Raw genomic sequence first — 18,966 nt, forward strand, 5'->3', positions numbered from 1 at the left:
AATTTGTGCCTTTTGATTGCAATACTTAGGACCTCAAATACTTTTTCTTATTTTCAGTCTTCTACGTTTGGGTGGTTAATTATAACTAAAATACCATCTCATCCAAACACTTGCTTTTATGATCTTCACCGCATATCACTTAGTATAAACTTAATTTTGCAAAAAATGTTATCCCTAATGTAGTTTCCCATGACTTTTTAGAACTATGTTTTAAAATTCATCTGTGTTTTGTATATAGCTTTGGTTCATTAATTTTCATTGATGTTTACTGAATACATTCTCCTACTAATGGACATTCAGACTACTTCCAAATATTTGCTATTATGATCAGTATAAATATCTTTATACATGATTCTTTGTGCTCATATGCAAACATTCATCTAGCATGTACAGGTCCCAGTGTATTACAGCAAGCAAGTGTTCGACTCTGTAAGATGTCAATGATCTGTATTGATTTATACTTCTACTAGTAGTGTGAATGCCAGTTATTTCATATATATTCCAAAACTCAGTATTGTCATACATATTATTTGCTCATCTGTACTTATAAAATCATATCTATGGTCCTAATTTACATTGGTCCCAATGAAATATCCTTTTATGTTTTTAGAAATTTCTATTTTCTCATCTATGAAATAATAAGTAGTCATGTATTCAGATCACTTTTCTCTATTAGGTTTTTCTTTTTAATTGATCCATACAAATCATTCAGATTTTCCAGGAAACATACTGGGCATGTTGTAGAAAGATTTCATTCTGTTTTGTGTCTTTTCATTTCCTTTTTGGTATATTCTGATAACCACACGTTCCTTATTTCAATGTGAGCAAATTTTTTTTTCAATGTGAGCAAATATTATAAACATTTTATAAAGCTTATTTGTATTCTGTTTAAAAAATCCTTATCTTGTGATCATAAAGTTATTGCTTACATATTCTTCCAAAAGCCAGTTTTGCCTTGCATGTAACTCTTGATATGGTGAGAGTAGGCATCCAGTTCTTTTCCATGTGGATGAACCACTTCTGCTTCTTAGAACCATTATTGCATAATCTGTTCTTTCCCCATACTTGTCATGTCATGAATACTTCTAATCTTTTACCCTTTTTTTTCAGCACGTTTTTTGGTAAATACCTTTTTATCCAGTTATAAACTTCCTTCCTACTGCTGCTTGGTTAGTTTTTAATCATGAGTAGGTGCTGAGAATTTTGGTTTTTTCTGCATCTATTGAGACGAACCTATGGATTTCTGTTAATATTAAGATGGCACATAGCATCTGTAAGCTTCCTAATGTTAAGACAACCCATGCACCTCCATGAATAACCTGTACTTATCAGTAAAACTAGTACTATGTCTAGGTACTTTTGGGCTCCATCTGCTTATGCTTTGTTTAGGATTTTTACATGTTGATGGATGATACTGGACTGCAATCTTTCTTGTATTTCCCTTGCCTGATTTTGGTACTGGGTTATATTAGAATCATCAAGCTTACAGATTATCCCCTCTGAAGGATCCTGCTAAAGACATAAACAATGTTACCTGCAAGTTTGATAGGCCTTGCCTTAAAAATAACTAGGCTTCATATTTTGTGTGATTTTATTTAACTTTTTGATGATTTTAGGACATTGATACCTGTGGAATGCTATGGTCCGAATCTTTGTGCCCCCTCAAAATACATGTTGAAATTCAACCCCAAAGGTGATGTTATTAGGAGGTGGAGCCTTGTGAGGTATCTATGCTACCTTCCTCATGCATAGATCAGTGCCCTTAAAAAAAGAGGCCCCTGAGAAATCCCTCACCATGACGACATGGTGAGAAGGCACCAGAAATGAGTCAGGAAGGGGGTTTTAACCACAACACAAATCATGTTGATGCCCTGATTTTAGACTTCCCAGCCATAACTGTGAGAAATAAATTTCCATTGTTTATAAGCTATCCAGTCTCTGGTATTCTGGTACAGCACTCCAAACTAAGAAGCTCTATCTTTCCTAGGAAAGTTATGTACTTCCTAGGAACTCCCTTAGGTAATCAGAGAATTTAAAAGAATGGTTGTATGAAAAGAGATATTGTGAGTAGAATACTAAATGACCCTGAAGAGTTTTTTCCTCACAAGTCTGAAACAATGAGACTGATTAGTCCCAAGAGGCAAAGTTGAATTCACTATTTTTTGCTTTACTCAATCTCCACTCCTAACCCTTTTGAAGTTTTTTTTTTTTAAAAGCAACTTGGCAAATAGAAAAAAACTAACCATTTTTTTCAATGAAATGAGTATTCCTGTCCTTAAGTGCTTGCCTACTCCTGATAAAATTGGCAAAACTAGATGTTAGCCTCTGTGAAGCTCAACAAAATTAGTATGATTTGTTTTTATCTTGTTCAAATTACTGTTCATATTGTAGAAATGGTTTCTGGGATCAATAACTTGTTAAAGGACACAGTCCATTTTTTGGAGGAAAAAGCATCTGAACTTAAGAGTCTCAACTTTTGTCTAGTGGTCCTCAGAGTGTGGAAGGGAGTGAACACCACCTGATGGAGGTGAAAGTAAAATATAAGTGTGAAAACTACCTTGTTCACTTGACCTAACAGGAGGACAGCCAGAGTTCCATGTGTTCCTGGGTGTTCCTGGTGGCTGGTAACCAGAGAACACAAGGCAGCAGGCACACAGCCTGGCGGTCAAGAGTCATGCTCCCTATGCTTATATTGCAACATAATTTTTAACAACTCTGATCAGTAAATCAACTTGCAAAAGAAGTAGTTGTCTAAATTATCTTTAATTCTCAATGTAATACAACATTGGTAATCAATTTATGACAAAAACAAGTGAAATATCATGTACTTTGTGATTTGAAATAAAGTGACTTTAAATCTGATTCAGAATTTGGAACAAGTAGTCAGGGAGAACGCTCCCAGAACTTAAACCAGTTTACAGAGTGATTTTTCAAGTGAATAGCTTAGGAAGCATGGGAGAAATAACTCAAAAGATTTAAAGACCACCAAGTACAGAAGTTACTGTTAAATTCTTACAAAAACAAATTTTACTGACAGTGAGGTAGTTCCAGATCATCTGCTTACATTTCATCTCTAATACATTTTTCTTAGTACAACTGGCTTTGAAACTCAAATGCCGTTTCAAAAATACACAATCTTAGACTAATCCAAATCTGGATTTTATGGCTGCACTTTTCCATTAATCAACAAGCTTCCCAGTGATGCCTGTGAAAGCTGGTGGCTGTTACCACATTTCACCAGAAAAAAAATAAAATACTAACCCTTTGATCTGATAAATTTTCTATTTTATAGTCAGTAATAAGTTAAGAATGTATGAAGAAACATTTAATAGAAGCTTTCCTAATATTTCTAAGGTTACCCTGCATCATAAGTCTCTGATGTTTGGCAAGGTCTAAATCCTGAAGTTTAATGCACAATTAACTACTCCTCATGATTTTCTCCCCAGAATGAATTCTTAGATATTTTGTATGAAATGAACTTCAGTTGGAAGGTTTTTCCCCATGCATTTAACTTAGAGTTTTTCTCCAGTATGAGTCCTCTGATGATTTGTAAGAGATGAGCTCTGACTGAAAGCTTTCCCACATTCTTTACATTTATAGGGCTTTTCCCCTGTATGAATTCTCATATGTGTCATAAGGGATGAACTTTGTCTAAAGGCTTTGCCACATACTTTACAATTATATGGTTTCTCTCCAGTATGAATTCTCTGGTGCTGAATGAGGGCTGAGCTTTGGTTGAAAGCTTTTTCACAGTCATTACATTTATAAGGTTTCTCTCCAGTATGGATTTTTCGATGAGTATTAACTGCTGAGTGGGAACTGAAAGCCTTTCCACATTCCTTACAATTATATGGTTTCTCTCCAGTATGGATTCTGTTGTGTATATTAAGCCGTGAAATCCAGGAGAAAGCTTTCCCACATTCATTACATTTGTAGGGTTTTTCTCCAGTATGAATTCTTTGATGTTGTATAAGAGCTGAGCTTTGGCTGAAGGCTTTCCCACATTCTTTACAGGCATAAGGTTTCTCACCAGTGTGAATTCTCTGATGTATAATAAGGGCTGAGTGGTAACTAAACACCTTTCCACACTCATTACAATTAAAAGGTTTCTCTCCAGTATGAATTCTGTGGTGTCTACTTAGTCGTGATATTGAAGTAAAGGCTTTCCCACACTGACTACATTCATATGGTTTCTCTCCAGTATGAATTCTATGATGCTGAATAAGAGATGAGCACTGGCTAAAGGTTCTCCCACATTCATTACACTTATAGGGCTTTTCTCCAGTATGAATTCGCTGGTGATTATTAAGGGATGAACTACCTTTAAATGTTTTTCCACATTCATTACATTTATAGGGTCTCTCTCCAGTATGCATTCTCTGATGTCCAATGAGAGATGTAGTGAAACTGAAGGCTTTTCCACATTCACTACATATATAAGGCTTCTCTCCAGTATGAACTCTCAGGTGCTGAGTTAGAGATGAGCTTTGGCTAAAAGCTTTCCTACATTCCTTACATTTATAGAGCTTCTCTCCAGTATGGATTCTCTGATGTTTACTCAGGGAAGAACTGTGGAGGAAGATTTTCCCACAGATATTACACTTGTAACACTTACGCACTGTGCTGATTCCCAGCTGTTTAAATAGAATTGAATACTGCTGTGAACAAGGTTTCCTTCCTCTGGAAACAATTCTGGGTTTTCTAATAAGTGATAATTTTAGATCAAGATTTTTCCCAAGGTCAATACCTATAAAGCTCTTGTCCTTCATGCATGTTTTCTTGATGGTAACTAAAATTTCCCTCAAAGGTCTGTTCTCTTTGCCTTGTTGATTCTCTAGGGTTTCCTCGTTTATGTAGATTTTTCCCAACTTAAAGTCAAAATGAACATCACCTAAGAGTTGATTCATTACTTCCTGATTTTCTTCTTCAGAAACTCTGGTTTCAAACAAGCTCTCCCATCCTAAAATAAAAGAAACATGTAAGTCTCTTTTGCACTGAGAATAAAGGAAAATAACAACAAAATACACAAGGACGGCTAACAAATATATTTATGGAGTCCTTAGAAAAGGCAATGCCAAAGAATGTTCAAACTACTGCACAACTGCACTCATTTCACACGCTAGCAAAGTAATGCTCAAAATTCTCCAAGTTAGCTTCAACAGTACATGAACCAAGAACTTTCAGATATTCAAGCTGGATTTAGAAAAGGCAGAGGAACCAGAGGTCAAATTGGCAACATCTGCTGGATCATAGAAAAAGCATGAGAATTTCAGAAAAACATCTACTTTGCTTTATTGACGATGTCAAAGCCTTTGACTGTGTGGATCACGATAGACTATGGAAAATTCTTAAAAAGATGGGAGTACCAGACCACCTTACCTGCCTCCTGAGAAATCTGTATGCAGGTCAAAAAGCAACAGTTAGAAATGAACATGCAACAAGAGACTGGTTCCAAATCGGGAAAGGAGTACATCAAGGTTGTATACTGTCACCCTGCTTATTTAACTTATATGCAGAGTACATTAAGCAAAATGCTGGGCTGGATGAAGCACAAGCTGGAATCAAGATTGCTGGGAGAAATATCAATAACCTCAGCTATGCAGATGACACCACCCTTATGGCAGAAGGCAGAGGAACTAAAGGGCCTCTTGATGAAACTGAAAGAGGAGAGTAATAAAGCTGGCTTAAAACTCAATATTCAATAAACTAAGATTATGGCATCCAGTCCTATCACTTCATGGCAAATAGACAGGGAACCAAAGGAAACAGTGACAGACTTTATTTTCTTGGGCTCCAAAATCACTGCAGATGGTGACTGCAGCCATGAAATGAAAAGATGCTTGCTCCCTGGAAAAAAAGCTATGACAAACCTAGACAGTGTATTAAAAAGCAGAGACATCTCTTTGCTGACAAATGCCCATCTAGTCAAAGCTACGGTTTTTCCAATAGTCATGTATGGATGTGAGAGTTGGACCATAAAGAAAGCTGAGCACCAAAGATTTGATGCTTTTGAACTGTGGTGTTGGAGAAGACTCTTGCGAGTCCCTTGGACAGCAAGGAGATCCAACCAGTCCATCCTAAAGGAAATCAGTCTTGAATATTCATTGGAAGGACTGATACTGAAGCTGAAACTCCAATATTTTGGCCAACTGATGTGAAGAACTGACTCACTGGAAAAGACCCTGAAGCTGGGAAAGATTAAAGGCAGGAGGAGAAGGGGATGGCACAGGACGAGATGGTTGGATGGCATCACCAACTTGATGGACATGAATCTGAGTAACCTCCAGGACTTGGTGATGGACAGGGAAACCTGGCGTGCTGCAGTCCATGGGGTCACAATGAGTCGGACATGACTGAGCAACTGAACTGAACTGAGAAAAGGGTGAAAAAAATAAAAGCAAGAGAAAGAAGCAGAATGTAAGATCTACCTGGGTGGGAAAATGTCTGAAGAAAACTATATGTGGGTGGGCTGAGGAACTGAGAGGGCAGCTCTTCCAATAAAGGAACCAGGCCTGATTTAGTAACAAAGCAGAGGTCAGCAGGGTATATAGTATTTCTGTGTACAGCAGGTTGTATATTATTCAGCTTCATCTTTCAGGTCAGCCACCAGTGCACTAAAGCCAAAACCAAGAGAAAACTGCAGAGGGGCTATAAACAAGTGGAAGAAGCACAGACTCTAAAAGTCTCTCTGAAACACAGCCTCAGCTAGTGAAGTTTCCGGATTCCCTTGAGTGCTATGAATAATGTAATACATTTCACTGACAGTATCTACTTAGTATCCACTATGTACCACACAAAGGTCAAGACTCAGGATTATAGAGAACATGCCAGATAAGAGTCCCATTTTTTCACAAGGTTTACATTCTAGTAGCCAATACTGACAATGATCAAGTAACTAAATAAAGTACTGGGAGTGATGACAACTGTGAGAAAATAAACAAAAACAAGGTGATGTGTACAACCTGATATTTCAAACTATGATGAGGAAATAAAATTAAAGATTTAAATAACATAGAGTTGTCCATGTAACAATTGGGTAAGAAGAGCAATTACAAAGGCTATAAGGCAGGAATAAGCTCTGTGTGTTTGCAGACCATAAAGAACCAGTGTGGCCAAATAAGCAAGAGGCAAACGGGGGAGAATGCTACAAGAGGAAAAATGAGATGGGCAGGGGGTCATATCATGCAAGGTCTTATAAAATATAGGGCAGTGTTTGGAATTTCTTCTAAGGATCACTGGGGGGTTGGAGGAACATAATAGTTCTGTTTAAAAAGGAAACCTATGGAGTTGTGTGACAAATGGGCTGTAATTGGGGACAGAGGAAAATAAAACAAAGACAGGTACAGGGCTGCCAATTAGGAGGCTGAGACAGTCTTCCTGGATGAAGGTTATGGCAGTTTGCACTGATATGGAAACAGAAGTAGGCACACTGGAGTATTTTAAAAGCAGAAATGACAGGTATGTTCACCTGTGAAAAGGGAGTACAGAATAAGCAAGAGGACTCAATAATAATAATGCCTAGCTTTTGGCTTGGGGTTTCCCTGGTGGCTCAGATGCTAAAGACTCTGCCTGCAATGCAAGAGACTTGGGTTCAATCCCTGGGTCAGAAACATCCCCTGGAGAAGGGAATGGTTACCCACTCCACTATTCTTGCCTGGAGGATTCCATTAACAGAAGAGGCTGGTGGGTTAAAGTCCAAGGGGTCGCAAAGAGTCAAACACAACTGAGTAACTGACACTCTAGCTTGGGGAATCCAATGGAGATGTGGGCCATATAGTGATACAGGGAACACTGGGAGAGTCCATTTTTGAAAATGATTTTCTGTCTACCATTTTTATCATTTAGAATACTATTTAAGAATGGGGTTACTGATTCAAAAGCAATGAATGTATTTTATAATAGAGCTTTAATATTTAATATTCTTAACTAAAAAAGAAATGTATAATCATTAAGAAAAAATAAGAAACTCCAGAAAACTATTTAAACAAAAATATAGTTCACCCATAAACATATCATGCAAATAAAATCAATCACTGCTAAATGTGGAATTTAGCTCACCAGAATTTTTCTATATATAAAGAAAACACTTTTACTTAAAAAATTAAAATGGGTTGAAACTAACCTCCCTGCACCACTTCACTTAAAAAAAATTGTGTGGTACATATATACAATAAAATATTACTCAGCCATTAAAAAGAATGAAATCATGCCATCTGCAGCAATGTGGACAGACCTACAGTGTCATACTGAGTGAAGTTAAGTCAGAGAAAGAAATATCATATGACATCCCTTACATGTGGAATCTAAAAAGAAATGAAACAAATGAATTTACATACAAAACATAGAGACTCACAGACTTAGAAAAAGGAACTTATGGCTGCCAGTGGGAAGGGAGAGTGAGGGACTTTGGGAAGGTCACATACACACTGCTATATTCAAAGTGGATATCCAGCAAGGACCTATAGTACACGGACCTCTGTTTAACATTGAGTGCCAGCCTGGATGGGAGAGGAGTCTGGGGGAGAAAGGATGCATGTGTACTTACGGCTGGGTCCCTTCCCTGTTCACCTGAAACCACCACAAATTGTTAACTGGTTATATACCAACACAAAATAAAACCTTTAAAGTTTGGGGGAAAAATCATGAACTTCTCTCCATGTGAATGACAGCAGGCTGATATCATTCTGATGGCTACAGAATGTTCCAGTACATGAATATGTCACATTTAATAAATCCCCTTCTAAGTCATTTAGCTTACTTTACTCCAAGTAATGCCTCATGTTAAAGCAAATATTCCTTTATACTATCTTTGCAACTCTGCACAATTATGGAATTATTTTCTTAAGAAAAATTCTTAAGCCTGGGATTTATGTGAATAAAGTCAGAAATACTTCAAATCAAAATCCCACGAAAGATACTGCTGACTGCTCAGAACAGTAGCAAAACATTGGATGTATATTTCTTAACCTTTTGTAATATTCCCTATTAAAGGGAAAAATGATATTGCTTTACTTTGAATTTCTTTGATTTATAATGAAGCTGAGTAGTTTTTCAATAAATCTTTTTAATCATAACTCTTGCCTTGAGAACCCCATGAACAATATGAAAAGGCAAAAAGGACACTGAAAGATGAACTCCCCAGGTCATGCTACTGGAGATCAACAGAGAAATAACTCCAGAAAGAATGAAGGGATGGAGCCAAAGCAAAAACAACACCCAGTTGTGGATGTGACTGGTGATAGAAGCAAGGTCCGATGCTGTAAAGAGCAATATCGCATAGGAACCTGGAATGTTAGGTCCATGAATCAAGGCAAATTGGAAGTGGTCAAACAGGAGGTGGCAAGAGTGAATGTCGACATTCTAGGAAATCAGCGAACTAAGATGGACTGGAATGGGTGAATTTAACTCAGATGACCATTATATCTACTACTGTGGGCAGGAACCCCTTAGAAGAAATGGAGCAGCCTTCATAGTCAACAAAAGAGTCCAAAATGCAGTACTTGGATGTAATCTCAAAAACGACAGAATGATCTCTGTTCGTTTCCAAGGCAAACCATTCAATATCATGGTAATCCAAGCCTATGCCCTGACCAGTAACGCTGAAGAAGCTGAAGTTGAACAGTTCTATGAAGAACTACAAGACCTTTTAGAACTAACACCCCAAAAAGTTGTCTTTTTCATTACAGGGGACTGGAATGCAAAAGTAGGATCAAGAAACACCTGGAGTAACAGGCAAATTTGGCCTTGGAGTACAGAATGAAGCAGAGCAAAGGCTAACAGAGTTTTGCCAAGAGAACGCACTGGTCATAGCAAACACCCTCTTCCAACAACACGAGAAGACTCTACACATGGACATCACCAAATGGTCAGCACTGAAATCAGATTGATTATATTCTTTGCAGCCAAAGATGGAGAAACTCTATAGAGTCATCAAAAACAACACCACGAGCTGACTGTGGCTCATATCATGAACTCCTTATTGCCAAATTCAGACTGAAATTGAAGAAAGTAGGGAAAACCACTAGACCATTCAGGTATGACCTAAATCAAATCCCTTATGAATATACAGTGGAAGTGAGAAATAGATTTAAGGGACTAGATCTGATAAGAGTGCCTGGTGAACTATGGATGAAGGTTCATGACATTGTACAGAAGACAGGGATCAAGACCATCCCCAAGAAAAAGAAATGCAGAAAAGCAAGATGGCAATCTGAGGAGGCCTTACAAATAGCTATGAAAAGAAGAGAAGTGAAAAGCAAAGGAGAAAAGGAAAGATATACCCATTTGAATGCAGAGTTCCAAAGAATAGCAAGGAGAGACAAGAAAGCCTTCCTCAGTGATCAATGCAAAGAAATAGAGGAAAACAACAGAAATGGGAAAGACTAGAGATCTCTTCAAGAAAATTAGAGATACCAAGGGAACATTTCATGCAAAGATGGGCTCAATACAGGACAGAAATGGTATGGACCTAACAGAAGTAGAAAATATTAAGAGATGACAAGAATACACAGAAGAACTATACAAAAAAGATCTTCACGACCCAGATAATCATGATGGTGTGATCATTCACCTAGAGCCAGACATCCTACAGTGTGAAGTCAAGTGAGCCTTAGGAAACATCATGAAGAACAAAGCTAGTGGAGGTGATGGAATTCCAGTTGAGCTATTTCAAATCCTGAAAGATGATGCTGTGAAAGTGCTGCATTCAATATGTCAGCAAATTTGGAAAACTCAGCAGTGGCCACAGGACTGGGAAAGGTCAGTTTTCATTACAATCCCAAAGAAAGGCAATGCCAAAGAATGCTCAAACTACCGCACAATTGCACTTATCTCACATGCTGGTAAAGTAATACACCAAATTCTCCAAGCCAGTCTTCAGCAATACGTGAACCATGAACTTCCAGATGTTCAAGCTGGATTTAGAAAAGGCAGAGGAACCAGAGATCAAATTGCCAACATCTGCTGGATCATCGAAAAAGCAAGAGTTCCAGAAAAACATCTATTTCTGCTTTATTGACTATGCCAAAGCCTTTGACTCTGTGGATAACAACAAACTGGAAAATTCTGAAAGAGATGGGAATACCAGACCACCTGACCTGCCTCTTGAGAAACCTGGATGCAGGTCAGGAAGCAACAGTTAGAACTGGACATGGAACAACAGACTGGTTCCAAATAGGAAAAGGAGTACATCAAGGCTGTATATTGTTACCCTACTTATTTAACTTATATGCAGAGTACATCATGAGAAACACTGGGCTGGAAGAAGCACAGCTGGAATCAAGATTGCCAGGAGAAATATCAAAAACACAGATGGCACCACCCTTATGGCAGAAATTGAAGAAGAACCAAAGAGCCTCTTGATGAAAGTGAAAGGGGAGAGTGAAAAAGTTGGCTTAAAGCTCAACATTCAGAAAACTAAGACCATGGCATCTGGTCCCATTACATCATGGCAAATAGATGGGGAAACAGTGGAAACAGTGGTTGACTATTTTGGGGGGCTCCAAAATCACTGCAGATGGTGATTGCAGCCAGGAAATTAAAAGACGCTTACTCCTTGCAAGATAAGTTATGACCAACCTAGACAGCACATTAGAAAGCAGAGACATTACTCTGTCAACAAAGGTCCATCTAGTCAAGGCTATGGTTTTTCCAGTAGTCATGTATGGTTGTGACAGTTTGACTATAAAGAAAGCTGAGAGCCGAAAAATTGATGCTTTTGAACTGTGGTGTTGGAGGAGACTCTTGAGAGTCCCTTGGACTGCAAGGAGATCCAACCAGTCCATCCTAAAGGAGATCAGTCCTGGGTGTTCATTGGAAGGACTGATGTTGAAGCTGAAACTCCTATGTTTGGCCACCTGATGCGAAGAGCTGACTCACTGGAAAAGATCCTGATGCTGGGAAAGATGGAGGGCAGGAGGAGAAGGGGACGACAGAGGACAAGATGGTTGGATGGAATCACTGACTCGATGGACATGGCTTTGGGTGGACTCCTGGATTTGGTGATGGACAGGGAGGCCTGGCATGCTGCGGTTCATGAGGTCGCAAAGAGTTGGACACGACTGAGCGACTGAACTGACTGACTTGTGTCTTTGGAACTTTCCCCCTTTTTTTTACTTTTATATCCCATAGCCATGACAGCAATGATAGCAATATTAAGAGGGAAAAATGGGAAACTAAAATTTCCAAAAGGAAGATTGTTTAATAAAATATGGCTTAACAATACACTAGAGTTCTTTCAAGGAGGTAGATCTCTATTCAATGAAGCCTAAATAATTGAAGATTTATAATTAAAAACAAGCTCAAGAACAATATGTACAATCAATCTGTTTCTCTGTGTGTGTGTCTTTCTCATACATAAACACACTCAAATATTCATAGTTTGAAAGAATAGTAAAGTATTAACAATGACTCTGTATGGTTGGTAAAATTTCAAATCAATCTTTTCTTTTGTTTTTCTGTTTCTCACTTTTTAACAATACCATGCACACTTCAAATAAATTAAAAATAATTAATTTTTTAAATCTTACAAAAGAATATAGTCAATTTAAAATTAATAATTTCTTTGCCAATCAGAAAGCTCACAACCAAATTTGAAACTCATCCAACAGATATATTTATATCTGACAGCTGATTGAATTTCTGTTTCATATTGTTATTCTTATAGTCAGATACCTCCATCCATCCATGGAATATGGCAGAATATATGTCAGTATGTGGTACAGAAAAAAATCACTGAAATGAAAAAAGACTTGGGTCTTCAAAGCAACGGGCCCCATAAATGCTGAATAACCAAAAAACCAAACTTCCTTGATATAACTTAATGAAACTTGTGAATTTCAAAAATGAAAAGGATATCAAAAAATAAAAAAGGAGAAAAGGGTTTTCTAAATGGAAACAGAGGTGGTGGGGGAAAGAGAGGACTTATAGTCAACAATACTCAGTGCCCCAAAACAGTGGAACAAAGGTTGAACAATTTCTAGGAAATAAAAACTGATGCCAGAATTCTGGATACTAAACATAATTCCCACAGGAGAGGGAAAAGAATTGATATTAGACATGCACAAATACAGTATACATGAACCTTTCTGAAACATTAGTCAGGAAACACTCTAGTCAAACCAAAGGCAAAAATCTCAAGACAGAACTCATAAATAGAAACACAAGACTGAACTGACACAGAAAGCCTGTCTTTTGCCATCAGAATAAATAAATTCCGGACAAGGAGCAAAACTCAAAAGAGTTAGTCATCCTCTGGTGTCAGAAACAAAGACAAAATTCAAAGTGGAACAGAAGCAAGACCTTATGATTCAGCAACCCACAGGGATTTTAGAGATTGAGAGATACATTCTAGCAGCCAGGGTCTGGAACATACTATTTTAAACTGTTAAGAACAGATACTACACTTGATCTGAGCCAAAAGGCCGCGAAGTGATAGAACATGTTATTTTAAAATTGTTTCACACCAAAAGAATGAGGAGAAAGCTATGTTTAATATCTGAAAACCTTCTGCCTAAATTTAATAACTGTTACCATTTTGCTAACCTTGCTGTCTCTCTCTTGCTAGTACATAAATATACATGCATCATTTTGGTTTTTTAGCTAAACCATGTGTAAAAAGTTGCAGATAAGTCAAAGCAAAAACCCAAGATGGGACAATGAGGAATGCATTGTAGTGATAAAAGGTTTGTTCAAATCATAAAAAGAAAATAATTTAAGAAAATAATCAATCCAGTAAAAGAAAAAAAAGGGAGAAGATATGAATCACAAACCTTTACACATTACATGCTCTGCATTTAAATTACAAAGGATATATGACAAAGTGCAACTCATATTGGAAGAATTCAACTCTCTGAACCTCCTATACCAAGTATTCAAAAAGGCTGAGTGAAGATATATCCTTGCCAGCATTTCCCACCTATCTTGACACATCAAGGAGGGTCTTGGTCAGTATCTCCCAAGCATGGTCAGTGTCTCCTCCTTACTGATCAGCAAAGCCGAAGAAGCTCAGAAATGCGATGCCCATTTCCCGATTACTGTCACTCACCTAGATATGTGCTTTGAGAAACTCCATTTTCCACCATCCAGGGGTCTTCCCCTTGTTCTAACTGGAGGATAACTTTTGGTTTGGAAAACAGAATCCCTGTTCATGAGCAAGAAAGAGAATGAATCCATGGTGCAAGACATGAGTGGCCAGTCACTCACTCAGATCCAGCCCCAGAGTCTGGGGCAAAGGGACAGTTGAAAGTAATAGATTTGTTCTGAGAAGGGCTTGAAACTGGGCTCTCAGAGGATGGCCAGGTGGTGGTCTCAGGAAGGAAGTCAGGGCTCTGGCTGTGCATTCCTCTAGGCTGGAACCTCTTGTGAGACCCAGGGGGACAGAGTTCAGGGCGCAGAAGACAGGAGAAGTACAGAAGGATGCCCGTCACCAACTCTGCCAAGCTGAGACCTGTCCCTGCAGCTGAGGGCAACAGCAACTGCTACTTTCTGAGTCCACCTGTGGGCTGAACCTGGCCATGCCCTCCAAATGTCCTCCTCGGAGAGGGCACCAAGGTGCTCCCCCAGCAGATTCTACATCACCAGGAAATGCCTTACCCAGAGAGAACAGGGTGCTGTAGTTCTCCAGCATCACCTCCTGGTACAAGGTTCTCTGCGCGGAGTCTAGGCACAGCCACTCGTCCCGGCTGAAGAACACAGCCACATCCCTGAATGTCACAGACACCTGTAACAGAAACCCATTCCTGCTCACCCAGGACCATACCCCCAGTGGGATGGCTGAGCAGCAACCCTGTCACCATTCTAGGTTCTGAGCAATTTCAAGCTGAATACTTCCTGACCACCCCTCCTTTACTAAGCACATACATGTCTGTCATCTACCTACTGTCAGTGAGGCACTGTGCTCCCAGCAACACGAAATCCAGCAGCCAAACAAGGTAAAACACTTGAAGTCGTGGAATAAAATCAGACTGATGGAAACACAGAACTCTAGGCATAGAAAGGTACAATCATCTAGACCAAACTCATTTTACAGGTGAGACGTGAGAACTGGGTTTTAGAAGGAGCCTCCAGGTGTGTGTGGATTCTGTGGTCACCTTGGGCCATCTCTCTCGGGTGAAAGGACACTGCCAGTCACAGTGAAGGGGGCTTCAAGAATGCCCCAGACATGGCTTTCCCAGAAGCAGGCCCAGCATGGTGGGCTGCACAATCTTTGAAGAGCCAGGTGACAAGGCTGCAGTTGGCACTCTCTCTCCCCATCCCAGAAGTCTTTGTTCTACTTCTCTCTGAAACCGAGCAGGAGCCCTGAGGGGCCCTCCTGTATACATAAAGCCTTCCCATGTTCTCCATTTCTCCTTTGTAGGCAAAGGGCTTCAACCTCCTAGACCTTCCTGAATACCCAGGGGCATATTCAAGCAGTCACTCAAGAGGGAATTGAGGGACTGCAGCAACAGAGGACCAGCAGTCAAGAAACAACAGAGCAGCCGAAAAGCAGGGTCCTGGTTCCCACTCAAGGGACATACATAAGAATGGTTCTTTGAGCTCTCCTAAGGGAACTAAGGCCCCCACCCAGGTAGAGGATGGTTACTCAAGGCTGAGTGCACCAGCGCTGAAACACTGCCCTGTTACCTCACTATCAACCAGTCAGAAGAAATTTACAGTCTGCAGCCCTTATCTCAAATTTTGCCTAAAAAAACTTTTCCCTCAAAACCATCAGGGAGTTGAGTTTTTTGCATACAAGCCATCTGTTCTTCTTGCTTGGTCCTACAATAAACCTTTCCCACTCCAAACTCTGATGTTTTGGTTTGTTTGGCCTCATGGTACATCAGACACACGAATGTGGCTTTGGGAACATCTCCTGCTTCAGTGCATCACAAGTCACCTGTTTTAAACTGGTGGTCCCTTTCTTTTATTATTAAGAATCTTTTTTTTTTTTTTAAAGCAAATTAGGAATGATCAATAAGCAAAAGAAAAAGGAATGTTGGACTTCCCTGGTAGTCCAGTGGTTAAGACTCTATGCTCCCACTGCAGAGAGCAGGGGTTCCATCCCTGGTCAGGGAACTAAGATCCTACATGCCACACAGTGCAGACAAAAAAAGAAAAAGGAACATTAATCTAACTTCCTACCATCAAAAACAAGGTTTGTTAACTTCTTGTGTGTTCTTTCAGACTTTTTACATGATAATATGGCTCTAAATTTAAATAAAAATAAAATGTTACAGATAACTTTATCCCACTATTTGCTGCCACGTATCTCACTGTATAGATTACTTACAGATTATTAGACGGTTTACTTAACTATCTACTGGTGGGTATTTAGGTTATTTCCATTTTTGTAACCCTAAAAAATACTGGATTGAGCGTCCCTGCACATCACAAAAAAGCTTATTTTCTTAGGACACATTTCTAGAGGTAAAAATACTTCCACACTTTATCCCCAAAATCCAGAAAGGTGGTCACAAGGCCAGGGTGTTCTTTGATTGGTAAATGCAAAAGGAAATTAAAAATAAGAGGCTGTTAGAAATAAGTGAGAAGACTCCAACCGCATCCTTTATTTTCTTTCCAAATTTCCCTTACCAAACGTATGTAAGTCTTTTTAATGGCTAAATAAATCATCAGCCAGTCTCACAATTCAGGACTGTTTCCTCAGAGACCTGGTAACCATTTCTTTGAATGTGCCAACATCACCATTTCCTAGGAGGAGATGGGCCTAACTTGTCATCTGACAAATTTCCAAACTGCAAAACTGGGTTATAGCACTTAGCTATATACAAGTGAGCTTTCTGTCTCTGCAATCTCTTTAGTGGATTGCCAGTGATACACAATACATTCTGGTGTAATGTTTACTCAATAAGAAAAGTGTTTTCTTTCTCTTCTACTGATGTGGAAAGCTTTTCTGGATTGGAAAGAGATTATGCTTTTAATTATTGTTCCCCAAGTGAAAGGGCAAAGAAGGGAAGAAATCACTGTGAACCAGATGCTTCTCCCTCAAGAAAGTCTCACTTCCCTGAATCTGTCCCCTCCCCCAAAACACAGCCCAAACTGTAACTTCTTTTCCTTTCAACATCTATATGAGCCTAACACTGCTCATATGTATAAAACTGCACAATAGTAGGAAGCATCTCTGACCATTAGGTCTTTTTTCTAGGATCTTCTTAGAAAATCACCTAGACCCCTTATCAGGTATTACTGTAGAAGATTAGTTCTCAGTTGATTTCCTAGTGTTACGGGAAAGATTTGACTCCCCTATGTCTCTGCGCTCCATGGGGCAAAACAAACCTGGATCCTTCACAAAGCTCTGGGCGTGGCACTGGCATGGGGGCTGTGGGCCCATTCATTTCCAAGTCAACAAGCACTAACTGGTTAAATGGAAAATTCACAGAGAGGCTGGCCCTGCAGCAAGGGAAACACCGTCTTTTTGGAGTTCCTCAATTCTGGTCCCTCAATGGACTTCATTACCTAGAAAAGCTCAACAATAGATAACGCATGTTCCCAACCTCTGAACCCAGAAGGCAGTTCAATAAAGCAGCCTTCACTCACCAGAGCCTGGGCTGGCAGCAACCTTGTGGCCATTTCTTCCTCCTGCTGCTGCTTTTAGGGAGGGCACCTAAAAGGGAGAAAGAAACTGTGAGGTCTTTCCACTCTACCTGCACTCCCCTCCTCATTAGGGTTAGACCAGGTTAAGAGTCTTCACAGGCTGAGCACCCTTTAGAAACCAGAGGAACCCTGGACACCCCGGCATTTCTGAGTTGGAGGGGACCTGTGCTTTGATCACCAAAACCAGGAGTGCACAGTAAGCAGACTTCCAGTCACTGAGCCTGCAACCTTTCAGCCAATGATTTATGAATAAAGATGAATCAAATGAGGGTATTAGAACCACCCGATACAAATTAACACTGTAAACAGTAGTCACACCGGGCTCACAGAGACGTTAAACTAATGAGAAATGACAAATATTCTTCACATCTGCATTTAAGTATCTTGAGCTATAGTAATTAGGATTGTAATAATTCTTCAAATGTAATTTTAAGAATTGGTGTCCTTTTCAGAAACAGCCAACCAAAAACTAGTCCTCTTCTCTTCCTCTTGGACGTTGTGTTTCCTTTGTGAAGAAAGTTATCAAACCTTCTTAACTGTAAAAGGAAACATTACCGATCCACCTTCTCTACCCCCACCCTTCTAAAAGTACAAGACTCCGAAAAATACCTTCGTTGGCTCGAAATGAACTTAAAATTTAGAGAAAAGGGAGGTAACTTAGCAAGTGGACAAAATTAAACACAAAAGGAACAGTTAAGTCACTTAGGATTCACCCTAGAAGAACAATGCCAAAATACAAGGTTGGCAAAACGTATAAACATTAAGTTTCAACTGTAGGGGGAAAATACCAACAAACGGTAAAAGCTGAAAACCACCCCAGGGCTCACGAATCCTGAAATGAGACACAGCTCCTGGAAGCCTGGCCCAGACTGAGCCGCGCCGTCCGTCGAGGGGCCTTGCCGGGGCAACGCCCCCTCTTCCGACTGGGTTCACCTGCCAAGGCCGCCTGGGCTTGGACGCCCGAAGCTGGGACTCGCCGTGGCTGACCCTCTGTCCGCTCCCTGCTGTAGGAGTCTAACACCCCGGGCCCACTTCTCAAAGGCAGTCTGTACCTGGGCTCGCCGGACGTGGGAAGCGGCGGGCCCTACAGAAGGTAAGAGAACCACATAGCGTACGGATGTTTTGCGTCGCCGCCGCCAGGCCACCGGGCAAAACTGCGCGTGCGTACAGGAGACCCATAGCGCTTTTCCTTTCGAACTATACTTCCCAGACGTCTCCAGGGCACGGCCCTCTACGGAGTCCGAGAAGGTCCAAGCAGGGGAAGGCTAGAGAAAGCAGTCTTGCAAAAGCCAGAGGACGCTGAAGTCTCCTCTTTCAGCCTCTGCTGTAACCACGTGTCCTTTCGTGCACCCGTTTTATTTAAAATTATGATGACAA

At 39.9% G+C, this 18,966-nt stretch overlaps 1 protein-coding gene and 1 pseudogene across 2 annotated transcripts; both read right to left on the reverse strand.

The window, feature by feature from the left end:
- Positions 1-2,744: 2,744 nt before the first annotated feature.
- Positions 2,745-18,747, reverse strand: ZNF879 (zinc finger protein 879). Of its 2 annotated transcripts, XM_061149666.1 has the most exons (5): positions 18,642-18,747; positions 17,533-17,599; positions 14,593-14,719; positions 14,045-14,140; positions 2,745-4,960 (listed from the first exon to the last, which is right to left on the reverse strand). In XM_061149666.1, the coding sequence occupies exons 2-5, from the start codon at positions 17,563-17,565 to the stop codon at positions 3,513-3,515; spliced, it is 1,704 nt and encodes a 567-aa protein (XP_061005649.1). In that variant the 5' UTR covers positions 17,566-17,599; positions 18,642-18,747; the 3' UTR covers positions 2,745-3,512. The 2 variants fall into 2 exon arrangements, with proteins under 2 accessions (XP_061005649.1, XP_061005650.1); XM_061149667.1 differs by lacking the exon at positions 14,045-14,140.
- LOC133063057 (U2 spliceosomal RNA) lies at positions 13,320-13,433 on the reverse strand (annotated as a pseudogene).
- Positions 18,748-18,966: the final 219 nt, after the last annotated feature.

Source organism: Dama dama, chromosome 9 (assembly GCF_033118175.1).
Source record: "Dama dama isolate Ldn47 chromosome 9, ASM3311817v1, whole genome shotgun sequence".
In the NCBI taxonomy this organism is placed as follows: domain Eukaryota; kingdom Metazoa; phylum Chordata; class Mammalia; order Artiodactyla; family Cervidae; genus Dama; species Dama dama.

Coding starts and splice junctions, on each gene's coding strand:
- ZNF879 (XM_061149666.1), bottom strand. CDS start 17,565: ATGGCCACAAGGTTGCTGCCAGCCCAGGCTCTG. Junction 14,720..17,532: donor TGCTGCCAGCCCAGGCTCTG/GTGAGTGAAGGC, acceptor TTTCTGTTACAG/GTGTCTGTGACATTCAGGGA. Junction 14,141..14,592: donor CAGCACCCTGTTCTCTCTGG/GTAAGGCATTTC, acceptor GCTCATGAACAG/GGATTCTGTTTTCCAAACCA.